Source organism: Panthera tigris, chromosome B2, assembly GCF_018350195.1.
Source record: "Panthera tigris isolate Pti1 chromosome B2, P.tigris_Pti1_mat1.1, whole genome shotgun sequence".
Taxonomy (NCBI): Eukaryota; Metazoa; Chordata; class Mammalia; order Carnivora; family Felidae; genus Panthera; species Panthera tigris.
Window position 1 is genome coordinate 148,230,076 of NC_056664.1, and position 24,469 is coordinate 148,254,544.

Sequence of the window (24,469 nt, forward strand, 5' to 3'; positions counted from 1 at the left end):
GGAGCCGCTCCGCGACCCAGCCGTGCCACCCGTAGGTCTACGTCCCACAGAACCGAAGCCAGGAACTCGGGTCCCAGCACACCCACGTGCACAGCGGCATGACTCACAGCGGCCAAAAGGTGGAAGCCCAAGGGTCCGCCAACGGACGAGCAGATAAATACGACGGGGTCTACCCGCACGGCGCTCTTCTGCCTTAAAAAGTAATAAAATGCCGACACACGCGTTAGCACGGACGAACCCCGAGAACATTATCCTGAGTGAAACAAGCCAGGCCCCAAAGAACAAATACTCTATGACTCTGTTTCTACGAGGTCCCTTCAGCAGCCAAATTCCTGGAGACAGAAAGGAGCCGGGTGGCAGCTAGGGGTGGGGGAGGGGGATGGGGACAGAGTCGCTGTTCGGGATGGTGACAAAGTTCTGGTATAGACAGTGGTGACAGTTATGTAACACTGTGAATGGGTTTGTTTTTAATGTTTATTTATTTATGAGAGACAGAGAGAGAGTGAGAGTGTGGGGAGGGGCAGAGAGAGAGAGGGAGACACAGAGTCCGAAGCGGGCCCCAGGCTCTGAGCCGTCAGCACAGAGCCCGACACGGGGCTCGAACCCACGGAACGGTGAGATCGTGACCTGAGCCGCCCGGGCGCCCCCTGTGAATGGATTTAATGCCACTTGCAAATGGTTAAATGGTCAGCATGACGTTATGTCCGTCTTATCAGAATTAAAGAAACAAGAAGTCCTCTGTCACTGCTGGTCACAGGACAGCCGCCTGCCCTCTGCTCTAACGTTGGCTTCACTCTCCTCCAGGTACTCGGGCTCTCTGGAGTCCACCTTGGCTTTGGGGCCGCGACTGCGCGCTCCTTGCCCGGCTGCTGGGGAGCAGTGGCCGCTGAGCACACGTCCTGGCTCTGTCACCGGGAGGCGGTGCTGCTCTCCACGCACTCTCCTCGCAGAGACGGTAACAGAACCTGCCTCACGGGGTCGTCACGGGGACAAGGACATAGCACGCGGGTTCCTGGCCGCACACACCGAGCTGGGCTCATTTGTGGGGTGGGCTGCACACCCCCGGGGCTTCCTTGGCTACTCCTCCTCTGTTCCACTGCTGCTGTTTCCGTCCCAATGCCAGACCCCGGTGACCGCGGTGGCTGCGGGTGACCCAGAAGGGCCGCGTGTTGGCAGAGAGGGCCACGGGCAGGGCTGCGGGTCTCCCAGTGGCACCTGCACAGCCCAGCCTTCTCTGTGCCCCCACGGCCCCGAGCCCCCAGCACCAAAGCACCAGGCAGGGGCTGGGGTCTGGCTCGTCATCGTCCGCACCCCAGTGATGCGCAGCGGGTCCTCGTCTGGCTGTACCAGAGGAGCAGGGCCTCTCTGCTGCGAGGACCCCGGGGAGCGCATCATCCAGCCCTGGGTTTACGGGAGAGCAGACGAGGCTCGTTGGAGGGAAGCAGCGGTGCCAGGAGCTGGGCCGGTGGGCACAGATTCCAGCAGAGCAGAGAACACAGACCCTCGGGAGGACAAAGGAGAAACTGAGTCGTGAGCCAGAGCCGTGAGTGCAGACTGCCACCCCGGAGACTCAAGCGGAGCACGGCGCCCAGAGTCGAAACAGTCGCTGGGCATTTCTATTTCATGCGATTTGTATCGCTGGCTCTGGTTTTGTCTGTGGAGCGGAGAGCCTCAAGTTCAAGATTCCCTCTGGCTCTTTGATGGCAGTCATTGCATGCAAACCTTTCCAGGAGGTCGTGTTGCCGAATTTAGTCTTGTTTTTCCTGTTTATCATTTGTGAGTTACTATGTCGTGACCTAGGCTTTGGTCAGTGTAGTTTCTCTTTTCTCCATAAACAGAAAGCGGGCCGTGCGAGGCACGTCTGGTGGAGGGGCTGAGGGCAGAGCCTGGGCCCTCGGGGGAGCACAACGTGAGCCCGGGACGGGACCGGTCCTCCCGGCTCCTTGCAAACGGGACAACTGAGTGGTGGGGGCACAGTCCTCCCACCTGACCTCGAATTTCTCTCCGCCGAGCTCCGTCCTCCTGTCCAGTCCCTGTCCTGTTTGTCGGTCTTCTCTGTGCAGCACAAGGAAGGCAGAGCCGTCTCTGCCCCCAGCAAGTTAGAGTCTGGGAGCCGTGTTGTGCAGATGGCAGTGTGGGAGCCCCCGAGGGCCGGCGGGGTCCAGGGGAGCGGGAGGGACACTCCAGGGAGGGTTCCAGATGCTCGATACAAGCCCAGCATCAGCTGCAGGCACGTCGTGAGAATGATGGTGGGGCCTGGGACTGTCCCTTCTGGTGCAGTTAGAAGCCTTCCTAAGCAACCCGCTGTGTGGACCCAAGTGCGCCACTGCGGCCCAGGCCCGGGCTGCCTCCTGGAGGCAGGGGAGGGGGGCCCTTTGTCTCCACAGAGCAGGCCAGCCTTGGTCCCCCAAAATGTGGCCCCTTCCGGGAAAAGTCCCTGTTGCATCCTCAGTACCCGCAGCCCTCCGCCCCGCGACGCGACCTGGAGAAGCAGAGCAGCCAAGAAAAGGGGACACCGTGTCCCCACACCCACCCAGCCACCTCCCCGCAAAGCTCGGTCAAGAGCATCTGAGAATCCGGTAAGTGGGACTGACACGACTATCATCGTGTCAGATGTGCTTGCAGTGAAGGGAGCTGCTGGGCCACACGACGGACGGAGTGCTGGTAACGGCTGTGCTGGTGAAGACAACAGAGAAGATCTTACATGCAAATTTCCAAGGAACTGTTAAGTTACAGCTAGGGGAAAAAAAAAAAAAAATATATATATATATATATATATATATATATTTCCTCCCTGCCTTTCACACAAAAATAAATCCCAGATCTATTAAGAAGTGTTTAAGAAAAAGATCAATCCACAAAAATGATGACAAGGAAAAATGTGCATCCTTGTCCAGGTGGGAATCTGTAACAAAGGCAATGGAGAAGTGACACAGGACAACCAGCCGTCCCAGACATGGTGAAATTAAAAGGCCAAGACAACACGTGGAGGTTACGTGAGGCAGGGAGAGGGGCCAGGGGCCTCAAGAGACCCAGCACCCCGAGTGAGCGTCACGGCACTCACGTCAGCTGGGGGGACGTGTCCCCAAACGCGTGCTGTGAGAGCGGCCCCCAGGTGTGGACGGGGCCTTGCCAGGTGGCGGGACACGGGGGACGGCTGTGTTCACGCGGGACACGGCCTTCACGGTGCCGGGGCTGCGTCACCGACTGTTTCCGGGGACTCGTGTGGCCGAGCTAACAAGACGTGGAGGGGCAGCTGGCACACAGGGCCCCTTGGCTGCGAGCCAAGAGGGAGCCGGGGTCCCGAGCGGCCGGGACGGTCTCCAGGTCTGCGGATTCTGCCGAGCGGGGCTCACCGTCCGCCCTCGCCGACGCCTCCCCCTGCCAGGCTGGCCGCCGGGGCCGGATCCAGGGATGGCGGGAAAGGCCCGGACCGGCGACTCTGCCACTCGGCGGGCGGCCACGGAGTGTCCTTGCACGAGAAAGACACGGGCATAAAGGCAGACGCATCCCCGTCAAGCCAGGGGACAGCGGAGGATGCCCAGGGTTTGATTCCCGAGACCCAGGTGCATAACGAAGAGGGATGCTTCCCCCACGCCTGCATTGTGACGCGTCACTGAGTCACAGGACGCGGGGCAGATGTGGGAAACGCCAGCAGCCGCCGCGCTGGGGGGCTCTAGGCTGGCGCAAAACCTGGGGTCAGGCCACACTATCGCCCCGGGATATTTGTTCTCTGCTATCTGACAGGTGAGACTGGAACTAAGCGGGGCTACGACGGATGTAAAGGGAAAAAATGTTCTAAGCTATTGTGAGATTCAACAATACGCCGTAGATAGTCGGGGATAAATTGCCACCTTTCTGGGTCCAACCGACGCCGTATTTGTGGCTGTCCTGTCACGAGGTGGATTAGGGCGACGTGCTTTTTCACGACTGGCTTTGCTCCCGGCCTGCCAGCTGTGACCTTCATGCGTCCTGCAGCCGTCACGGCCCCTGGCTGCCCCGGCACTGAGATGAAAGTGGAGAAGCGTGTTAATTCACCCTGAAGAGCAGGATCTCCCTCCCAGGAAAACGGGGGAGGAAGCACGCTGCGGGGTCGCCCTGGTGGACGCCACTCACGGCACAACACGGGAGCTACTTTCTGGAAAGCTGTGCTTTTGGCGGGGGAGGGATCGGGCTGACAGCGTCGGGACGTCCAAACCCCACACCCCTTTAGACAAGCGTAGATGTCTACACCCACTCCTCAGTGCTCCCGAGGAATCTAAAGTTCGGCACACTCCAACCCGTTAATGTTTTTACTCAACCACTTGGCCCGTTCTGGTTTTAGGAGACAAACGTTGGCTAATGTCCCTCTCAGGCAGGAGCGACAGAAAATCTCAAGACCCACAGTCCTTTGAGCGCAAAACCAGAACCCAGGGCCCGTTTCTGCCGGCCAGCACCCCATCCACCCTACGAGTCAGCAGAACTCTCTGAGAAACGGCCAGTGTAGTCTGAGACGGCCAGGTGGAAGGGTCCACCTCGGACTCGAATCCACGCGCCCGTGGGCGGTGAGCTCAGGCTCGGCCGGGCGCAGTGACCACGGCTCACCGCTCCCCTCCTCTGCCCGCAGAAGCCCACTGGGTCTGAAATTATACCCCAAGCAGGCTCCTGGACGCGGGCAAAAAATCCGTCCTCACACAAGACCTGTTGGCCTTCAGAGGTCGAATTCATAGCAAAAAAGTGGCCTCGCGTGAGAAGCTGTATCCGTAAATGTGGCAAAACTTTGTGCCATTCTTTAGACCAGAGGAAAAAGGAAGAAAACCACAAATAATAAAAGTTAAAAACGTAACCACCTTAACCACCATATGTGGCCTAACCCTCCAGGATTTGTCTGTTTCTCTATACGGATTATGTATTTGTTTATTATTATTTTTTAAATATAATTTATTGCCAAGTTCGCTAACATACAGCGTATACAGTGTGCTCTTGGTTTCGGGGGTAGATTCCCATGATTCATCGCTCCCAGGGCTCATCCCAGCAAGTGCCCTCCTCAATGCCCATCACCCACTGTCCCCTCCCCCCCACCCCCCATCCACCTTCAGTTTGTTCTCCGGATTTAAGAGTCTCTGATGGTTTGCCTCCCTCCCTCTCTGTTTGAAACTATTGTTTGTCCCCCGTCCCCTCTCCCATGGTCTTCTGTTAAGTTTCTCAAATTCCACCTATGAGTGAAAACATGTGGTATCTGTCTTTCCCTGCCTGCTTTATTTCACTTAGCCTAATACCCTCCGGTTCCATCCACATTGCTGCAAATGGCCACATAACATTCTTTCTCATTGCCACGTAGTATTCCATTGTGTATATAAACCACAACTTCTTTATCCCTTCGTCAGCTGACGGACATTTAGGCTCTTTCCATCATTTGGCGATTGTTGAAAGCGCTGCTATAAACATAGGGGTACATGTGCCCTTACAGGTCAGCACGCCTGTATCCCTTGGGTAAATTCCTAGTAGTGCAATTGCTGGGTCGTAGGGTGGTGCTATTTTTAATTTTTTGAGGACCCTCCACACCGTTTCCAGACTGGTTACACCAGTGTGCTTTCCCACCAGCAGTGCAAGAGGGCTCCGTCTCTCCACATCCTCGCCAGCATCTGTAGTCTCCTGATTTGTTCGTTTTAGCCACTCTGACTGGTGTGAGGTGATATCTCGTCGTGGCTTTGATTTGTATTTCCCTGATGATGAGTGATGTTGAGCAGTTTTTCATGCCTCGGCTGGCCATCTGGATGTCTTCTTTGGAGAAGTGTCTATTCATGTCTTCTGCCCATTTCTTCACTGGCTCATTTGTTTTACGGGTGTTGAGTTTGGTAAGTTCTTTACAGATTTTGGATGCTAGCCCTTTATTACACCAGATCATTTACAGAGAGTGACATGGTTGCATAACTAATTTCTTGGCCAGAGAATCTTTCTGTGGATGAATCTCCAGCCTGTTTCTCTCCCGCGTACACACGGCACAGGCATTAAAGACGACAAGGGGAGACAGGAATCCATTTCCTACTTTCTACATATCTACAAGGCAAGAAACACAGTTGTGGTAGAAACAAACGGAGAAAGGACCCCTCGGGGTTTTCATCTGTAGGCAGGCACTGTAGACCAAGAAGCCGGGTGCCCGTTGCCGACGGGTGATGTTTACCTGAGGTCCAAGGCGCCTCCAGGAGGCTGGAGAAAGACAGGGAGGCTTCTGTCCCTGAGCATGTACCGGCAAAATAACCCCGAATAGTGAGTGCCCGAAGGACAATTAGTGGGATGGGCTGGGTCCCCAGCGCCCGTTATCACGGGATGGGCACGGGCTCGTGACTCCACAGCGTCCAACTCGGGGGACGGCGGGAAGTGGCTTCGCTACTCTGTGCCTCAGTGTCCTCACCTGTACAACGAGGACAGTAACACCAGGGGGGGCAGGGGGGGCACTTGGAACATGTGCTCGCGATTTGCTTTATTCTCCTCCCCCACCCAGAATTTGCAAGCATCCAAATGTGAACCAAATGACTGTGATGAATTTGCCTGGAAACAAAATCTGTGCAAACTAAGGCGTTCACTGAAGCTCGGTTTCTGAGCAAATCGGTGTTTTCAGTGTTTTTAAAATTTTATTTATTTTTGAGAGAGAACGCAAGTGCGGGAGGGGCGGGGAGAGAGGGAGACAGAGGATCCAAAGCGGGTTCCGTGTCAACAGCAGTGAACCCGACGCGGGGCCTGAACTCATGATCCGTGAGATCGTGACCCGAGCCGAAATCAAGAGTCAGACGTTTAATCGACTGAACCACCCAGGCCGCCCCAACAAGTCAGCGTGTTTAAATCGAGCCCAGCCGTGTAAGAGAAGAGGGGATAAAAACAACAGTGCTGAAGAGGGCGTTCTGAGGTTTGAGGCCCCCCGGGCTGAGTCGGGCTGGGCGCTGGTTCCAACACCGAAATCAGTACGAATGGAAGCCGTGCGTTTCTATCCCGGACACCACACACTCCGTGCTCCCCGAGCACCTGCTGAGTGATGTGATCAGGGCTCTGCCTCTTAAAGGAAGGGCAGAGGATTAGCAGAAATGGCCTGGCCGGGCCATCCGACAAGCTCAGAAGGCCGCCAGGCCCACGTCCTCTGACCCCACGGCCGGCGGCCACGGGCCCCCACCCACTGCTGCCAACGGACACGTGTGAAGTGACCGTGACTGCCCAGGACTTACGCAACTGGCCGAACAAAGAGATTTTGCCGGGATGATATATTTTTTTCCCCTTAGCATCGCTAGGACAGAGTAAGGACTCATTTCCTTCAGAGCAGGGAACGTGTACCACCCTTGGGCTTAGAAAGCTGACTTCCAGGGAAGACGGTTGAAAAATTAATTAGGCATGAAAACACAGGGGAAGTCCTATCGGGAACCTGTCGAGGCAAACACACCTTTCACCTGAGCAGCGCCTGCACGTCGTGGAGGACTGCCCGGTGAAAGGACAGCGCCACACGGGGGGCCCGGCTGCACTGCGTCTGGGCCTCTCCGCGGGGACCGGTCCTTCCTGGCAGTGAACGTGGTGGCGGCTGCAGGAAGGCGGAATCCTTTCCAAGCAGAGGGCAACTAGCGCCCAGCCTTCCTCCTCACTCCCGCCCTGCCCAGTGAGACCCACCCAACCCTAGACGGGGCAGTCCTAACCTGTCTCCAGTGCTCGTGGAGGAAAGGGCCCGAGCCGAAGGCAGCTGGCGCGGAGCCTGCGGGTTTAACGCTCACGTCCACAGCGCTACGAGGCAGGTGCTCTTACCAACATCGCCCCACTTTAAGTAAGAGAACGGGAGGCCGGGAGAGGCTCCCCCAGGCGACACGGCCGACGGCGGTGGAGCAGGACGAGCCCCAGGGCCCAGGTTTGTGCTCCCCACCACACTGTATCCGGGGCCTCTCACCTGGGGGTGACGAATTCTCGTGTTCGCACCCACCCAGACCCAGCAACTCAGAGCCCCGGGGGTGGCCCCAGGCAGCAGCCTCTTGTGAAAGTCCCGCAGGCAAGTGCAGCCTGTAGCCACGCTGGGGAAGCCTTGTCACTAAGGTGGGGGACCGTCCCCGCGGGCAGACTCACTTAGCTAGGGCATGGAGACCAGGCCGCCTTCATTCCTGGCGTCAGGCTTGGGACTGTGCCTACAGCCGTCTGAGCCCCACTCCCCAGGCGTCAGCCTTTGGGTTTATGATGTGTGGAAGACCGTCTATAACACTGTTACCGTAAGAACTCAATGAATAATTGAGTAATGAGCACAGAGTTACGAAAGAAGCCCGACATTTGCAAAGGGTCCTGAAGCAACCAGGAGGCAAACGGCCCCACCCTGCGCCCTGCACCCCTCACCCTCCGTCCCGCATCTGCACCCCGTGCCCTGCACCCTGCACCCCACGCCCGTGAGGTGGGGGGAATGTGCCAGGAAGACCAGACGGGGCCGGGGTGGGGGTGCTGCCAGCCCCCACAGCCTCAGCTACGGAGCAGTTGACATTTCCCTACAAGCAATGTGTCACCTCATTAAAGAAAGGGGTGCAGGCGCCCCACAACTCCTCAGTTATTTAAAGATTAACTAGAGCTGTCAGAGACTATTATCCTTACGTCAGGTGGTTTGGAATTCTGCCCACACCGGTTCTCTCCTGTGCACACGTGACAGTCATCCATGGCTCGGAGAAGCAATCTGCAGCTTTGCAAAGACTTCTGCACATCCTCCGCCCCTCTTCACGTTTCCCTTCTCCAAATGGTTTCACCATTTCAAACTCCTTGCATTGTCTGCACCTTCTCCGGGTGTCGTAGGCGAGCGGGAGCGTCACTGTCACGGTGCATTCCTGGCCCCTCTGGCACATTCCGCAGAATTACTAATCAGCCTGCAAACTGGTGCTGACACCAAGGTGGACAGTGTCTGAAGAACTCGGGCTAACGGGATGCAGGGGGGTCGGAGCTCCAGCAAATCTAAACAATCCTCTGAGCCAAGCCCTTCCTTCCGTGAGCCAGGAGGCAGGGAGGTTCGGAGAGGGCAGGGGTCCTTCCCGAGGCGAAGCCTGGTTAGGGGCGCGGAGACACCTGGCCTCCTGCCCCCGCACGTAACTAGTCTTCCTGGGATGATGGGGTGCCCCTCACGTGAAACACTGCTTTTTAATCTTTTTATTTTCTCTTCAGAAAATAAATCCCCATTGCATTTCTGGAAAGAAAAAGTCTGTCCTGTAGTGATGGACCGTTATGGAAAGCCGAAACAGTAAAGGATGTCAAACAACGTCTGGTTCGAGAGGCAGGTTTTAAAGGAGCAAAGGACATGGGAAATTTTTCTAGCCTTTTCTGCCGATGTGGCTCGTTCTCACCATGTAAACATGATTTTGTGTAGTCAACCACGTGGTCCGAATATTTTGCAAATAACGTTACATGATAAAAGTCACACGTGTTTCATTTTCGTTGAAAACTTGAAATATAGACTATAGGGAAGAAAATAAAGGCTACCAGGAATCCCGTAACCGTGTTCGTTTTGGTGTATTTCTCACTAGCGTGACATAGATTTCCTACTTGCTTGTACGTGCACGTGCCTGTGCTGATGGAGATATCCACGCACGTCCCAATACTGTGATCGTTCCGCGGACACGCTTTGTATCCCGTCTAGTCCTTGTAACACCGTGTCCGGGGCACTTTCTCAAGGACACTGGGTTGGATTATCAACAAAACAAGTGTGGAGACGTGCATCCACGGAGGGTGGGATCACTGAGCCAGGGTGCTTGGCCTGAGCATGGAGGTCAGGGTTAATGCTGGCAGAATGCAGGCTCAGCGGCGGGGTAAACAGAGAACAGATTCCAGTTCATTGACTTGACTTTGCTTTTCCCGAGCAGGTGCACAGCACGGATTCCCTGATCGGGGTTCCAGTGTCACTCCTACTATTTCTCCTTCTCCTTTTAGGGCAGGAGATGGTGAGGTTGTATTTGAGGGGAAGAAGGAACAGTTATGACTTAAGGGAAAAGGGAACATAAGGTCACTGCCGGGGAGGTTGACACGGAATCTGCCGACGGAGAGAAGGCCGGGGTGTGATCGTGGGAACGACGTGGCTCCCCCGTCGGGCTGCGGATTCGGCCCACGTGGTGCTGGAGAGTCAGTCTCAGTGCTTTGAGGGTTTTAGCAAATGGCCCTGTTGTTCAGCAATTCATTTTTCAGATGACAGCTTTACTGAGCTATAATTCGTATACCATTCAACTCACTTATTTGAAGTGTGCAAGTCAACCATTTCTGGAATATTCAGAGTTACGCAACCGTCACCGGTCAATCTGAAAACTTCTCCACCAGCCCGAAACAAACCCACACCCTTGACAATCACTCCCTTTCTCCCCTCGGCCCCCGGCAGCTCCTGGTTGACTTTCTGTCTCTGCGGATTTGCCTGCTGGGGACTTTCGGACACGCGGAATCGCACAATACAGGGAGCTTTGCGAATGGCTTCTCTCACTTGGCGTAATGTTTTCAAGCGTCGTCCACGCTGGGGCGAGGGCGGGCTTCCTTCATCTCTACTGCTGAGTAAATCCCACTATGTGGATATATCACACTTGTGTGTGCATTAGTTGATGGACGTTTTGGGCTTTCCCCCAAATGTTATTGGCTCTTGTGAATCGGCTAATCGCATGCAGGTGTTTGTATACACACACATCTTCTGTTTCTCTTGGTTACAGCACAGGAGTGGGGCGGTCGGGTCACAGGTGACTGCGTCCAACCTTCTGAGCAGGTGCCAGAGGGACTCTTTATTCCGCAGACACCCATTTTCCAGGTGATCCTGAACCAACAAATGTCTAATTTACTTTGCTACTTCTATGGAACTACTGTTGAGTGAAGAGATTACTTTATTAATCTCTTTATTAAAAGTTGGGGACGAGGAGCCAAAGCCTGCTCTGTTTCCTGTACATTTTCCCGCAGTTCGTCTTTGCTTCCTACGTATCTTTTGAAGAACCATCCTTTAAAATTACATTATTATGAGCATCTTGGGATATTTGGCCAGGTTCCATCGGCAGTTTTAGAAATATTATTACAGCTACCAGAAAAAACGTTCACTATAAAGAGCACGGCTTAAATTATGGGGTTACTAGAAATGTTGAATGAAACTCGCCAGCGTCTATAATAAGGCAGAATGCCGCGATCAGAGAACGCAAACAAGAGTTTCTGAGACAACTTGTTTAGGAAGTCAAATTCCAGGCCCTGAGAGACTGAGATTCAGTAGGGGGGTGCGGCCTGGGAGTCTGTTTCTAACAACGTCCCCTCCCAAACACGCACAGGTGATCCCGAGGCAGGCTCCAGCCTGACCAAAGTGGGTGTCCCTGTCCTGGGATGACCAGGTTGCCTGGGTCTGGTCACCTGCTGCCCAGTAACCTCACCCATCCTTTTGGACGTGAGTCTCACTTAGCCTCTCCGACCTTGAACGACCTCTTTTAGAAAAACACCTGTTCTCTTTTGAACACCTGAGACGTGCACGTCCATATTTATTTGGTTTACGCATTTCCTGTCCTACAAGGTTGGTTGTCTTACCTTGTTCACCAGGCAACAGGAAGCAGCATGTCTGCAGAGAACGACACATTCCTTGTGTTGCCCCCTGAATGTACCCCTGAGGACGTTGTCCCAAGACCTGAAGATTCAAAACCTGCTTTGACATTCTCGAGTCTCACGGAGCCCAAAGGCCTGGGAGCTCCCTGCCCTTGACAGATATCACCCCACCCCTGAGAGAGCCCCCCACCTTGATGGTTTCCCAGTAAGCTGGACCAGCTACCCCCCCATCTGGTCCTCACCCAATACACGGGCCAGCCCACAGAATTATTCAAACAGACCCCACCCATTCTCCGCGGAGACAGGGGCCATCTTGCCTCCTCAAGCCTGTCCTTGGTGGCCCTGCTCCTGACTACCGGACCGTTAGGCCCAGCTGTCCTTGGTGGCCCTGCTCCCGAGTACTGGCCTGTGCAGACCAGCCTGTCCTCGGTGGCCCTGCTCCCGAGTACTGACCCAGCCTGTCCTCGGTGGCCCTGCTCCTGAGTACTGACCCAGCCTGTCCTTGGTGGCCCTGCTGTCCTTGGTGGCCCTGCTCCTGAGTACCGGACCGTGTGGCCCAGCTGTCCTTGGTGGCCCTGCTCCTGAGTACCAGCCTGTGCAGCCCAGCCTGTCCTTGGTGGCCCTGCTCCTGAGTACTGACCCATGTGGCCCAGCCTGTCCTTGGTGGCCCTGCTCCCGAGTACCGGCCCGTGCGGCCCAGCCTGGCATTCACACCCTCCTCTCCAGGGTGTGAGGACTGTATATGACCAATAACTCTGTGCCGCACCTGCCCAGGGCCTGGTGTGGGTGGCCGGCCGTCTTCCACTGTTCAGGGGACGGGCCCCTCCCTCACCAACAGGGCCACTGGAAGGGATCGGAGCGGGAGCAGGTGCTCGTTCGTATGTGTTGTGGGCTAGGCGACTGGGAGCCAGCGATGGGGGTCTCAGATGCAGTGTTGTTCTGACCTTGGGTTTAGTGCTTACACTTCCCTGAGGGCAGGGGCACAGAGCTCCACAGTCAGGTGTTGGACTCTAACCGCCAGCCACAGGGACACAACACGGCCACGAGTCACGTGTCGCTGGAAAGTGAGCAAGCCGGTGGGACTGGAGACTCAAGCTGAGTCACGGTCCACAGGCAGCCACGCAACCTGCTTCTGCTTTCCTCCTCGATGTTCTTTTTCCCAAATGGCACGCCGCGGCAGAACATATGTGGGAGAACGGTATTTACGCAATGTGGCTCTTCTCCCTGAAAATCGTGGAAGTTTTGCAGGGAGATGTTAAATATCCAGGGGAGTGTTTCTACTGTTTATCGTCGGTTGGAGAGTAACGTGTCTGACACACTCCTTTAGAGACAGCTTCAGAAACCACGCACCAGCAAACAGGACGCGTATTCACGCAAATGGCAGGCAGCGTAGAAACCGCGGCTGCACGTCCCAAACACAGCGGCCCCTTCGAGAAGTCCTCACCTTTCAAAGTAGCTTTCTTGAGGACTTTCATCGCGTACAGCTGTCCCGTGTCAGACCCCTTGGTCTTCCTCACCAGGAACACCTGATAAAGAGAACACACAGCACCCGAACTTGGTAAGACTTGAAACTCGTTTTCCTTATTTGCGTTGACAAGGGGGTCTACAAGGGAGTTTGGGGTGGGGTGGGGGAATCCAGCAAAATAAATATGCCATCGGAAAATTTTACACTTAAAATGTTCTCCAACATCGAAGCGGGACGAATTTCATCTAACTGACTGCCTCTGCAATGCACAGCGTTACACGTTTGGAGAATCATTGGTTTTTGGTGTCGCTAACTTTCTCTTAAACATCTTGTATCAGGAAAAAAAATATGAGTTGTTTACAAAACCAAACAGTATTCGTGGGGTGCCTGGGTGGCTCAGTCGGTTGAGCATCCAACTCCGTTCAGTTCAGGTCATGATCTCATAGTTTGTGGGTTCGAGCCCCACGTCGGGCTCTGGGCTGACAGCTCGGAGCCTGGAGCTGCTTCGGATTCTGTGTCTCCCTCTCTCTCTGCCCCTCCCCCACTCACTCTCCCCCCCCCCCCCAAATAAATAAGTAAACTTTAAAAAAACCAGAAAAACAATATTCAGAAATTTTAAGGAAGATCATTTGTTTTATTCTAAATATCCTTTTGTAAATCCCCACTGAGAAGGCTACCCTGACTGGCCAAGCACACGGTTCAGTCTGATTCTGAAGATAAACTGGGTTCTCTCATTTTGAGCTTTCTTCACCCAAATTTTAGCTTTGAGCAGCTTAAATTTATACAGAGAGTTAGCCTCTAAACGGCTCTTAGTACACTGTGTGCATCCTTAATGATTCTGAAACACATTTTGAGGTGCAACATGAAGGAAAACCAGAAAAAGGAAGGACAATCATTGGGGGGGCTCGGTGAGCTCAGGGTCATGGTCGTGATCGCTGAACACAATTAGCAAAATACACACACACATCTCCCTGGGGCATCAACGGTATTTCCCGATAGACACAGAACTCCGCTGGCATGATCGAGATGGCCATGCCGAGGACACCTGCCATCCAGCAGACAGGCCATCGCAAGGGTGATGGTGACTCACCCCCTCCCCAAATGCCTCCCCCACGGAGCCTCCTAAAGCCAGAAGGACCTGCCGGAGGGGCGGGGCGAGCTCCAGGAGCCCAGCCCACGAGGCATGGTGTTTGGGGGCGGGGGGAGGGTGGCTGCAGCGTCACCTGCCGGGGACAGAAGCCAGCACGAGGGGTTTGCACACACAGCCTTGCCCTCAGGGGGGACAGTGACAAGAAGGGAAGTGACTGAGGGCAGGAGCTTGGGAACAGAGGGTCCTTTTCCTCACAGGACACCGCTCGGCGTCTACATTCTTGGGCCTGGAAGACAAAGTCCCTGCACGCGGGTGTGGGTTGATGGGGTCATCGTTTCCATCCCTAGTTCACAGAGTGCCCTCGAGGCGATTCGGCTGCCTCCTGCCCCGTTCCCTCCTGACCGCTGCCACACCCAGGTCACAGCACCCTCCCCAGACCGGGATGGATCAGGGTCAATGCAAACAGACCCCCTCCTCCTCCCAGACAAGAATGAGGGCAACGGGCTGGCCCCACCAGACGCTGCCCCCAGAGTAAGGACAGTTAGAAGCGGGTGCCCTTTTCCTTTCGGATTTGGACTATTCTGTCACCTTTGGCGGACACGGGACGTGTCTACACGTACACGTGTCCCACATCGTGGTGCTGGTTGTCTGGGTGAACCAACCTGTGGCCCAGACCCCGGGGGAGAGCATCTGAGTCTCCCTCAGCAGATATGGCTACGCAAACCACCTCCTACAGTCCCTGCAGACGAGGGCTCTGCTGGGGACGAGCCTCCCGGCAGGCAGGTAGAAAATCAACAGCAGTGGTCAGAAGGGTGGGGTGTGTGGAGGGAAACTTCACTGCCTGACATCCTGAGCCCTCTGAGTGCAGTCTCTGCTCACGCAGGAGGTCCCCCCATGTCTCCAAACCCGGTCCCCCGGCTGGTGTGGGCATGTGGGTGGAGGGGAGCCCCCAGGATTCAAGGGACGGGCACAACCCAGTGATCAGGTGGGAGAGGCTGGGGGCCCTCCGGAGGGGCTTGAGCGTCAGTGCCCGGAACACACAGGAGAACGCTGCGCCCCAGAAGGCGAGGGGACGGGGGGCAGGCGTGGGTGGCAGGGAGGGGCTGCTAGCTAAACAGCTGAGACTCGAGCAAAGGGGGAGCATGACCCTCTGGGGCCAGAGCACCGCAGAGCAGGAGCCAAACGCTCGGGCTGCAGCCCCCTGCCACGGCACCGGGGACCACGGGGCCACGCGGCGAGCCCGCCAGGGTCACGGAGTCACTGAACAGAGGCTCGGCCGTGGCTCCTCGAACCTCCGTGCGTTCCCACAGTCAGACAACCAGTAACAGCAGTGAAACCCCTCTTTCACGGCTGTGCAACATCCGGAAATGATCTTTTCCGCCTCCGTTTTCATTCCTTCCTCTGCCTCCTCCCTGCAATATCAGGCGGGTGTGTGCAAGGCACGTGTGAACGTACGGGAGAGCACACGTGTGGACTCACGGGCAGCGGACCCCACGCCACTGAAGGCTTCGCTGCAGACCAAGTGCACGTCGGCTGCCACAATTAAGGTGAGCTCCGTGATGTCAGGTTCTGCATAAACAGGTGCTCATAAACCTCCTTCTCTACCATATCTCAGGCTTTAAAAAAATGAAATAATAGTGATGTCTTCTCTGCTATGAAAAGAGTCGTAGTTTTAGGGGCTCCCGGGCGGCTCAGTCGGTGGAGCGTCCGACTTCGGCTCAGGTCACGATCTCACGGTTCGTGAGTTCCAGCCCCGCATCGGGCTCTGCGCTGACAGCTCGGGGCCCGGAGCCCGCTTCCGATGCTGTGTCTCCCTCTCTCTCTCTGCCCCTCCCCCACTCTCTCTCTCTCAAAAATAAATAAGATTTTTAAAAAAAGAGTTGCATTTTTATTTTTGAAAACAACTGGAAGAGATTCCACTCTCTCGGTGCTTGTCGAGCCCCCACTCTGCGCCAGGCCCTGGGGTCACCGCGAGAACAGCATCAGGAGGGACCCTGGGGGCAAGCGGGGCACCTAACAGGAGATAAACGTGACCTCGAGAGAACAGACGGGCTCACGAGCCCAGGCTGCCTCTCCCGACCGCCCGCCGGACACACGACATTTAGGACGCAGTGAAATAGGTCCTCGAGAACTCGGGCCGTTTCAGCAAGTGTGGCTGCCGACTTCCATCTCTAATCCAGCTGGCTGTAACGTGTTCCCTCATTGCATTCTTGGAACTGCCTTCTTCAGCGGCTCGGCATGTGACACGCAAAGACGTTACGGGGGGCGGGGGGGGGGACACACAGGTGCCGGGCCACCCTAAATCGCCCCAGATCTGCACGTGCTGCCGTCATCAGCAAAAGCCCTCCCCGATTCTCTCGGCAAACTTTTCAGCTCTCTCTCAAGAGCTGCAACATCGCAAAGGGTCTGCAAAGTCCTCCACCCGGGTGGCGGCCGGGCCCTCTCAGGGGACGGCAGGGTGACAACGTCTTCAGAAGGAAGATCTTACGTGCTCCCAGTTTAGTAAAAGGAAAACCGGAGCCTGCTTTCGCTTGGTTTGATCGCTTCTCCGAACGTGGGAACTGTAATCCTTTCCCCGAGTATTGTAAAGAAAAGCGTGTTTCCACACGGACCTCTGGTGTTTATCCACACGAGGGACCCCAAGGAACAGGCGAGGGGATGGGGCGGAGGGGGAGGCGTCGCTTTCTGACTCTCGGGCGGCTCCAGGGCCTCTCCTTCCTCCAGACTTTCCAGGAACACCTGGACACGTGGCCGTGTCTTCCAGCCGTTCGCTGCTTTCCTGTCCCGATGCTGAAGTCACCTTGCCCGAGGACAAGGCTGTTTCTCCTGTCCAAGCACCAGTGTTTCCCAGCTCTCTGGATACCCCCGAAATCACGATGTCTCGACACGTCCCCAGTGACCAGAGACGGTCTCCATTATTCCCAGCAAGTTGCTTCGGCAAACTGCTTCCTACACTTGGCAGGACTGACTCGGACACGGGAGCACACGCTGTCCTCTGTGTGGTCCCGCACGGGGACCCGCCCCCAGCAGGGACCCATCCTCTGTCCGGGATGCACACGAGGGGAGCAGCGGCTGCGGGAGGGTCCGGCGGGGCCCCCGCAGTGGGCGGGACGGCACAGTCCGTCTTGGTCCCCGGGAAGAGCCTGCAGTCGGAAAGTAGGCATCGGTGCCGAGGCCAAGTGGAGGAGACCGCGTTTTATTCCTTGCTGCGTCGCTGGCACCTGCAGTCCCTGCACGGGGCGGGGGCGGAGAATGGAGGGACCCAGTAACAGGTCACTGTGGCCTGGGGACGCTGCACTCCAGCTTCACTCTGGCTCTCTGCTCCTGGGAACGGAGGTGACAAGGGAAACCTGTTCAACGTGCGTTTTCTGCAGGATGAAAACGTTCCGTTTTGCTCTTTTTGTTTCCTCCAGAGAGCAAGTGCAGAGGACTTCTGCATAAGGACAAACCGCATTCAGGCACGAAGAAGAGAGGAACACGGGGTGTCAGAACACACGGCTTTTCCCCCCTTGCCGTTACTTTTGCTTTCACGACAACTTCGGAACAGGCAGCCCCGAGTGGGCAAATATAATCTGTGTCTGTGGCTCTCTAGTGCCTGACGTCGGCACCTCTGGGAGCTTTCCGGAGTCCCGGCTCGTCTGTTCGGCTCCCTCGTCCCCCGGGGAATCCCGGGCTTCGCTTCCAGGCCCCGCCGACTTGGCCCAACACGCGAGTCGTGGCTGAGATGGGAATGAAGCCGCTGGCGGAGGGTAAAACACACGTGCAAACGGCTACCGCCTCGTCCCTTCGTTTCTCTCGTTCATCACGACCTGCAGAGCTGTACCTTCCGGTCCCACAAGTGAACGTAAAGCGACCAGGTGCGTGGAAGGCGCGGAGGAAGGGTGTGGCGTCCAAAGACGGTCACTCGAGGGAGTCTATCAAACACATTACTTCCCTCGTTGCTTTCCAAAGGATGGTTTTTTGTTAAAGCCAATTGTTAATTCAAAATTTGAAATCTGGTGCGTTTTGGACAAAGCCTGTTCGCCTTTCACTGTTAACCCCCAGGTCTCTCGGGAGGGCAGTTTCAAGGGTATGTCTTGTCCAGTCGAGTCTCTGAACGGACCCCCAGAACCCCAGACCCGCGTCTCCGTCGAGCTCAGGAACACGGTCCCATCCCTGCCGTGACCAAGCACCTTGAGCTGCGGTGCTGGGCGCGTCCACCGTGAAGGAAGGGGGACTCTGTCACACGCAGGAGCCCCGCCCGCCAGGCCGGGCCCCACGCTGCACACGAGCTCACTCGGCGGGTCGTGTGCCCCACGGGCCGAATCCGTTCTCAGGAAACAAACGCGGGGAATGTACGTGCGTTGGCTCACCTCTTTTCTGAAACCATCATCCTCAGAGACAGAACCGCACCACTGGGCTTTTTTCTGACATTTCCAATTAACGGCACACGTTCCATCACCGCGTCAAGTGACTCTGCCTTGTGCCTTTGGTAACGCTTCTTAGGCCGAGAGACCGAAATCTTTGTCCCCTACTTCCAAAAATACCCTGTGGACCATGTTAACCAGACATTTCTGTAGGACGCGAAGTTCTGAATACGGGTAATTTTGTACGGTTCAAAACTAGTATGTTTGTACCCACGTCCGACGCGTTCCTTACCATGTCACCGTACGAAAGTGAAAAAGAAATAAGAAAAACACGTTCCACCTGAGAAGCAGGTCAAAAGATAAATTTCGCAATCACACCTTCAGGGTCTGTGAGAGACGTGCCAAAACATCATTAACACAGTATTAATCCGACATTAAATCAACAGGCACCAGATTTCAACTTGGCACAAAGTCCTATGAAGAATGGAGAGATCTGGTGAACGTCCGCACAAAAATGACCACTTTGAAGATGCAGGCTGATGCTCTGCTGACACCCTAGGAAAGCTTGGCTTTCCTGTTCCTCTCGGGCCCTGATAGTCCAGAAATCAGGTCGTCAGAGTCTACAGATTTCTAACAGTTCCGCCACGGACACAAAGGAGTCCACGCTGTGCGGGAAGGACGCACACGTCATCGTAACTGAAAAGATTCACGGCTGTCCTGCCGTTTGTGGACCCGCCCCCATCTCACCCCCTGGGAGGGGTCAGCGGTCACGGCACTTGGAAGGTAAGAAAGGACACAATCCTGTGCACAGATACGGCTTAGCCAGCGCTTGACGGGATTCTAGCCGTCTTCAATCGGTACCATAATCACATAGTTCTTGTCATCCCCATTTGGTAGACAGGGAAACCGAGGCTCAGCGAGAGAGTAACTGCACAACAGAGGCTGAGGGTAAGGAGAGGAGCCCAGGGGCAAGTCGCGGCCTTCCTGACTCCTGAGGGCCAGCCCCGAAGGGCTCCGCTTTCTTCTTTCTTGAGCGTGTGCTTTCCGAGAGACACTGGCTGGGTCGAAGAACCCTCGTCACCATCGTGATGAGTGGACGTCTAGGGACGTCTCAGGAGAGGGGACCGTGTGGGGTATTCTCACGGGTCCGGGCAGTCCTGGTTGGCACAGCCCCACGCTACCGGATCGGAGCTGTGCAGAGTGAGTTCACAATCCCACGTGTGTGCGGGTTGCTGTTAACACGGGGCCGCGCACGGGGGGGCCCTGCCTGTGAGCTTCACTCCCGAGGCCTCAGGGCCTGCACGTTTCCTGTGTCCAGGAGGCAACTTTGCCATCGTGCCTGTTCCCCAACAATCTAGTGCGTGAGACTCACTCAGGGGGAATCAAAGCTCCAACTTACCTTTCCGTAGGATCCTTGTCCTAAGACTTTCAGCAGTTCAAACTGGGAAGGGTCGGCCTTTTCAAACCCTTCCTTCACATGGTGGCTGATGTCGATCTCCTTCACGGTGCCTTCCTCCTACAAGAGAGCAGCGACACGCGATGAAAGCACCAACCAACGGGGTCCCCCGCACGCATCTCGCTTTCATCGTACGCTGACGTTGTGACGAGTTGGGTAAGGTCACGGGCTTTGAGGACCGGGGTGAACGGAGGGAAAAAGTCTTCTCTGCCCTCAAGGCTTACAGCTGGACTGGGAGTTAAATTTACGCGAGACAGATCAACAGGAGGAAAGAAAAATCGCAGTATTATTATGCGCGCACAGAGGCCCAATCGTGAAATGGAGACCCAGAGAGATGACCAGAATAGGCCGTTTTTATTCTTTAAGGACAGAAGGGCTATAAATCTGTCAGGAACGGACCGGAGAAAGAAAGCTTGGCTTCGGGAACTTCCATTAGGTAGGAATTCTGAAGAAGAGTTGGGCTGGGGTAAAACGCAGAAAAGGTTCCCATCCCTGGTGACGGGCTATCTCTACTTCCTGGTGAGGGAGGGTAGCTGTCACACGGGGGTTTATTGTGAAAGTCGGGACGCCATGGGGGGGGGGGCTTTACATAACCTCCCTTATTTGTGCCTATTTTATTTTTTTAGGTTTATTTATTTTGAGAGAGAGAGACGGGGGTAGGGGTAGCGAGAGAGGGGGAGGGGTGGAGAGAGAGAGAATCCCAAGCAGGTTCCTCACTCTCAGTGCAAAGCCCGATGCAGGGATTGAACTCACGAACCGTAAGATCAGGACCTGAGCTGAGACCACGAGTTGGACGCCTAACCATCCAAGCCCCCTGCCCCCCATCCCCGCCCGGTGGGCCACTTTTTCTTTCCTGTACCGGTTTTTGTCATTTGGTCCTACCGGGGCCTCAGGGACACGGAAAGGGGCCCTCAAGGAAATCCATTCTGCTTCTCACAGTTTGGGCGAGAGTTGGGTGGGGCAGGCACGAAAATGGCAACTGGGGACAGAGTGAGCGTCTGAGAACCCTGTGTTCAGGTCCACAGCCCTGTGCTGAGAAGGGCCATCAACAGGACACGGGGACGCAGTTTGCGAAGCACAGACGTGTGTCCTCCTCCTCCTTGCTCTCCCAGAGATGCTACGTCAGAAGAAGCAGGCAGACGAGCTTTTTCTGCCAGTAGAGAAGCAGGATTTCCCAGTAGGAAAAGAAATAAAAGCCCTTGTTCCTGAAATTAAAACCCTGACAGAAATGAGTACAACTTCTCACCAGAGAACTTCCTGCGTCACTTGTAACAGGCTCTCCACCCGCCCTGGGCCAGCAACGTGTGGCTGAGTCTATCTCTGCCTCCCCGAGACGCCCCTTCAATCCACCGTCCATCTGATCACTCTGTCCTCTGACCTGCTCTAACCTCTTGGCAATGCACGAGGTGCCGGAAAACATCGGGACGCGCCGGCTGAGAAGCTCCTCGAAACAGAGTGAAGGAAATGCATTCGCACGTTGAACTCTGGGTAGTCAGGACTCTCCACACTGTTCTTTCTTTTATTCCTTAAAACGTGGTTTTTGAAGGAGAGATTCGATCCCGAGGAAGGTGCACAGCCCATAGTGTTAGAGGTGGGTTTCCAATCACAGGCTGACGGAACACCTTTTCCTCCCCATACGTTCGTCTAAGAGCAAAGATTTTCAGATGAAGTCATAATAGCAGTGATTTACAGTACAGGACAGAGGTCTCTCTAAATGGTGCGAACACTTCCGTTTCTCAAAAGTTATAAATTGCATTATTTTATCTCCACGTAACTGGTATTCGACACCTTTTAAAGTAGAGGGAGCTCGTACGAACGGCAAACCCTGACCCCCGGTCAGCAGCCTCCGCAGGAATCGTTGGCATTTTTTCTTCCGACGGTTAAGGGAAACTCTCCAATTTCCACATCTTCAAGGATTATTTGGCATGTGTGTAAAAACGATGGTTATTCTATTTTTGAACGCAAACAATGAATATAGCCAAATGGATTCTTTTTGGTCAGGACATGATGTTCCTATGAGCTCAATTAGGAGACGCGAATTAGAATGTCATTGATTTGGGGCGCCTGGGAGGCTCAGTGGGTTAAGCGTCCCATTTCGGCTCAGGTCATGATCTCGTGGTTCGTGAGTTCGGGCCCCGCGTCGGGCTCTGTGCTGACAGTTCAGAGCCTGGAGCCTGCTTCGGATTCTGTGTCTCCCTCTCTCTCTGCCCCTCCCCTGCTCACTCTCTGTCTCTCTCTGCAAATAAATAAATAAATATATTTAAAAAAAAAGAATGTCATTGATTTGTGATCCCTTCTTTTTTAATTTTTTTAAGCTTATTTACTTATTTTGAGTCAGAGACAGAGAGAGAGAGAGAGAGAGAGAGAGAGAGCATGAGCAGGGGAGGGGCAGAGAGAGGGAGAGAGAGAGAATCCCAAGCAGGCTCCACACTGTCATCTCAGAGTCCAGTGCTGGGCTCGAAGTCACGAACTGTGAGATCATGACCTGAGCCGAAATCAGGAGTCAGACGCTTAACGGACTGACCACCCAGGCGCACCCCTGGGATCACTTCTTGAATAAACAAATGCTGGGGACAAAGGCCAGCAGATGGGCGTCGTACTCAGATCGCAGTTTGGGGGGGAGGCCACGTGGGAAGCCGTTCCCGCCTTACAAAACCTCGGGCCTCCAGGACTTGCAGGCCCAGGAGACAAAGCAGCTTCTATAGGGAAACCTCTCGTCTGTGACAGGAAGAAGAAACCTCAGCGCTCACCGCGCAGCCTCGTTTCGGCGAAGAAAACCGCACCCACGTCGCTGCTGCAGACTCCGATCCCCACTTAGAAAGCAAGAGCAGAGCGAAGTTCTAAGTCCCCACAGAAACACAGATGCTATCCTTTCCTGCTGCCGACTTGTCCACTGAAGACAGAAACTGAAGATTATTTGTCGCCTAAGGACAAGGGGCCCCTTTTCCGTTCAGGAGGCACTTTGCAGTCATGGCTCCACGGAGCACCCGCTACGTACCGCACAGCCCGGGGTGAGTCACCCCAAACCCCAATTTCCCTCCCGAAATAACTTCAGTCATGCAGCCGAGCTGATGCAACACTGACACCGCGAAAAAGGTAATAAATAATTCACCGAATCTCATCTTTCCAAAACTTCGTTTTGGTTACGGAGGTGGGGGGGATACATTAACAGTCACAGTGATGACTAGAAAGCAAAGTCAGCACGTCCCCAGGCATGGGTGGATTACAGAACCCAGTGTCCTCCCAGACGCCCAAAGGGGACAGGGTCAAGGAGGTGTGGACTCTTAACCCGCTGGTCTCTTCCCCGATGACATTTCCCAGCACATGTGTGTTTCCGGAAGATTCCAGATCATTCCTCCTCTTTAGCCGCTTTTTGTGGAGACCCAGCAGCTGCAGTAAATGATGTCACTCAACCCACTGGGTCGGACAGGTGCTGCTCTCACAGCGGAACCCGCAGCGCCCACAACCCGGACATTGCCACCGCATCCCTGCTCCTGGTGCGCCCGTCCGTGAAGCTGGCTCGGCGCCTTTCTAAGGCTGTCCCGGCTACCGTCCGGGCTGCCTCCTCCTCCCTGCACCACACCGCCTTCCCACCTCGGCAGCTCACCTTCTTGCCATTTCACATCAAAGGTTTACAAACGAATCTCCAGAACATTTCACGATCTGTGTATTCTTGCTGCCCAAGAACTTCGAGTAAATATGCCCAAAGCACACACCTAATCTCACCTCCAAGAATGGCATCAGGAACTTGAGGACTTTCTTCCCTGATAACGTGGCGAGGCAGTTAATTCCTCATGTGAAATCAGTGAGGTCTTTAAGAGCAAAGAATCTCAACTATCCGTACGAGAAGGAACTAAGAGTGTCACATTTTAGATTTTAGAGTTTTGCATTGGTGGTGACACTTTGGCTTGAACTCGCCTGAGGATACTTTGTTTTTCTCTTTCCCAAGATCTTAAAGAAAGAAGAGAGAGGGGACGGGAGGGGAGGGGAGAGGAGGGGAGGGGAGACAGGAGACGAGAAGAGAGGCTTGGCATCCGATGCTGACCACAGGCGCACAGAACACCCCCAGATGGACGCAGGGAGGGGAACATGTCCCAGCATGTCTGCTTCCGCTTGCCGATGGGATGGTCCTATTTTCTGGATCATTTCATGATTACTGCCCTAAAGGGCCACCAGAATTGTAACATTCTCCGTGTCTCATTTGGAGATGAATGCCTTTTCTTTCTTACCAGCTGGGTCATTTTATCTAAAACTCTGTGGATTTTAACGTTATCCCCTTAAGAAAATAAACTCTGTTCCTAAATCCTCTAAACATCTGGTTTCTAGTGTAACTCCTTTGAATGCATTTTTTTTTTAAATAAGTTGAGGAATTTGGGGGGAGAAGCTGGTACTATGGTCAAGTGCTTGCTTCACGAGCAAGAGGGTTTCAAAAACATTCTAATGTAAGAGATAAAAACTGGGGCCGTAAATTGTTTAAAAGACATCACAAGATCATTTTTGACAATGGATTTTTTTAAAGCCCTGTTGAACTGTGTTTGCAGTTCTGACGGGTCACACAGAGCGTCCCGTGAAGGGGTTCTAGCACC

The 24,469-nt window shown here is 54.8% G+C and overlaps 1 protein-coding gene across 3 annotated transcripts in view; it reads right to left on the reverse strand.

Moving 5' to 3' along the window:
* The window catches only part of RPS6KA2 (ribosomal protein S6 kinase A2), a 348,407-nt gene that overhangs the window by 72,175 nt on the left and 251,763 nt on the right, over positions 1 to 24,469 (reverse strand). For all 3 annotated transcript variants that reach the window (XM_042987516.1, XM_042987518.1, XM_042987517.1), the window contains 2 exons: positions 19,827 to 19,943; positions 12,971 to 13,052 (listed from right to left, as the gene is read on the reverse strand). In XM_042987516.1, coding sequence (XP_042843450.1) covers positions 12,971 to 13,052; positions 19,827 to 19,943 — 199 coding nt within the window. The remainder of the gene's footprint in view (positions 1 to 12,970; positions 13,053 to 19,826; positions 19,944 to 24,469) is intronic.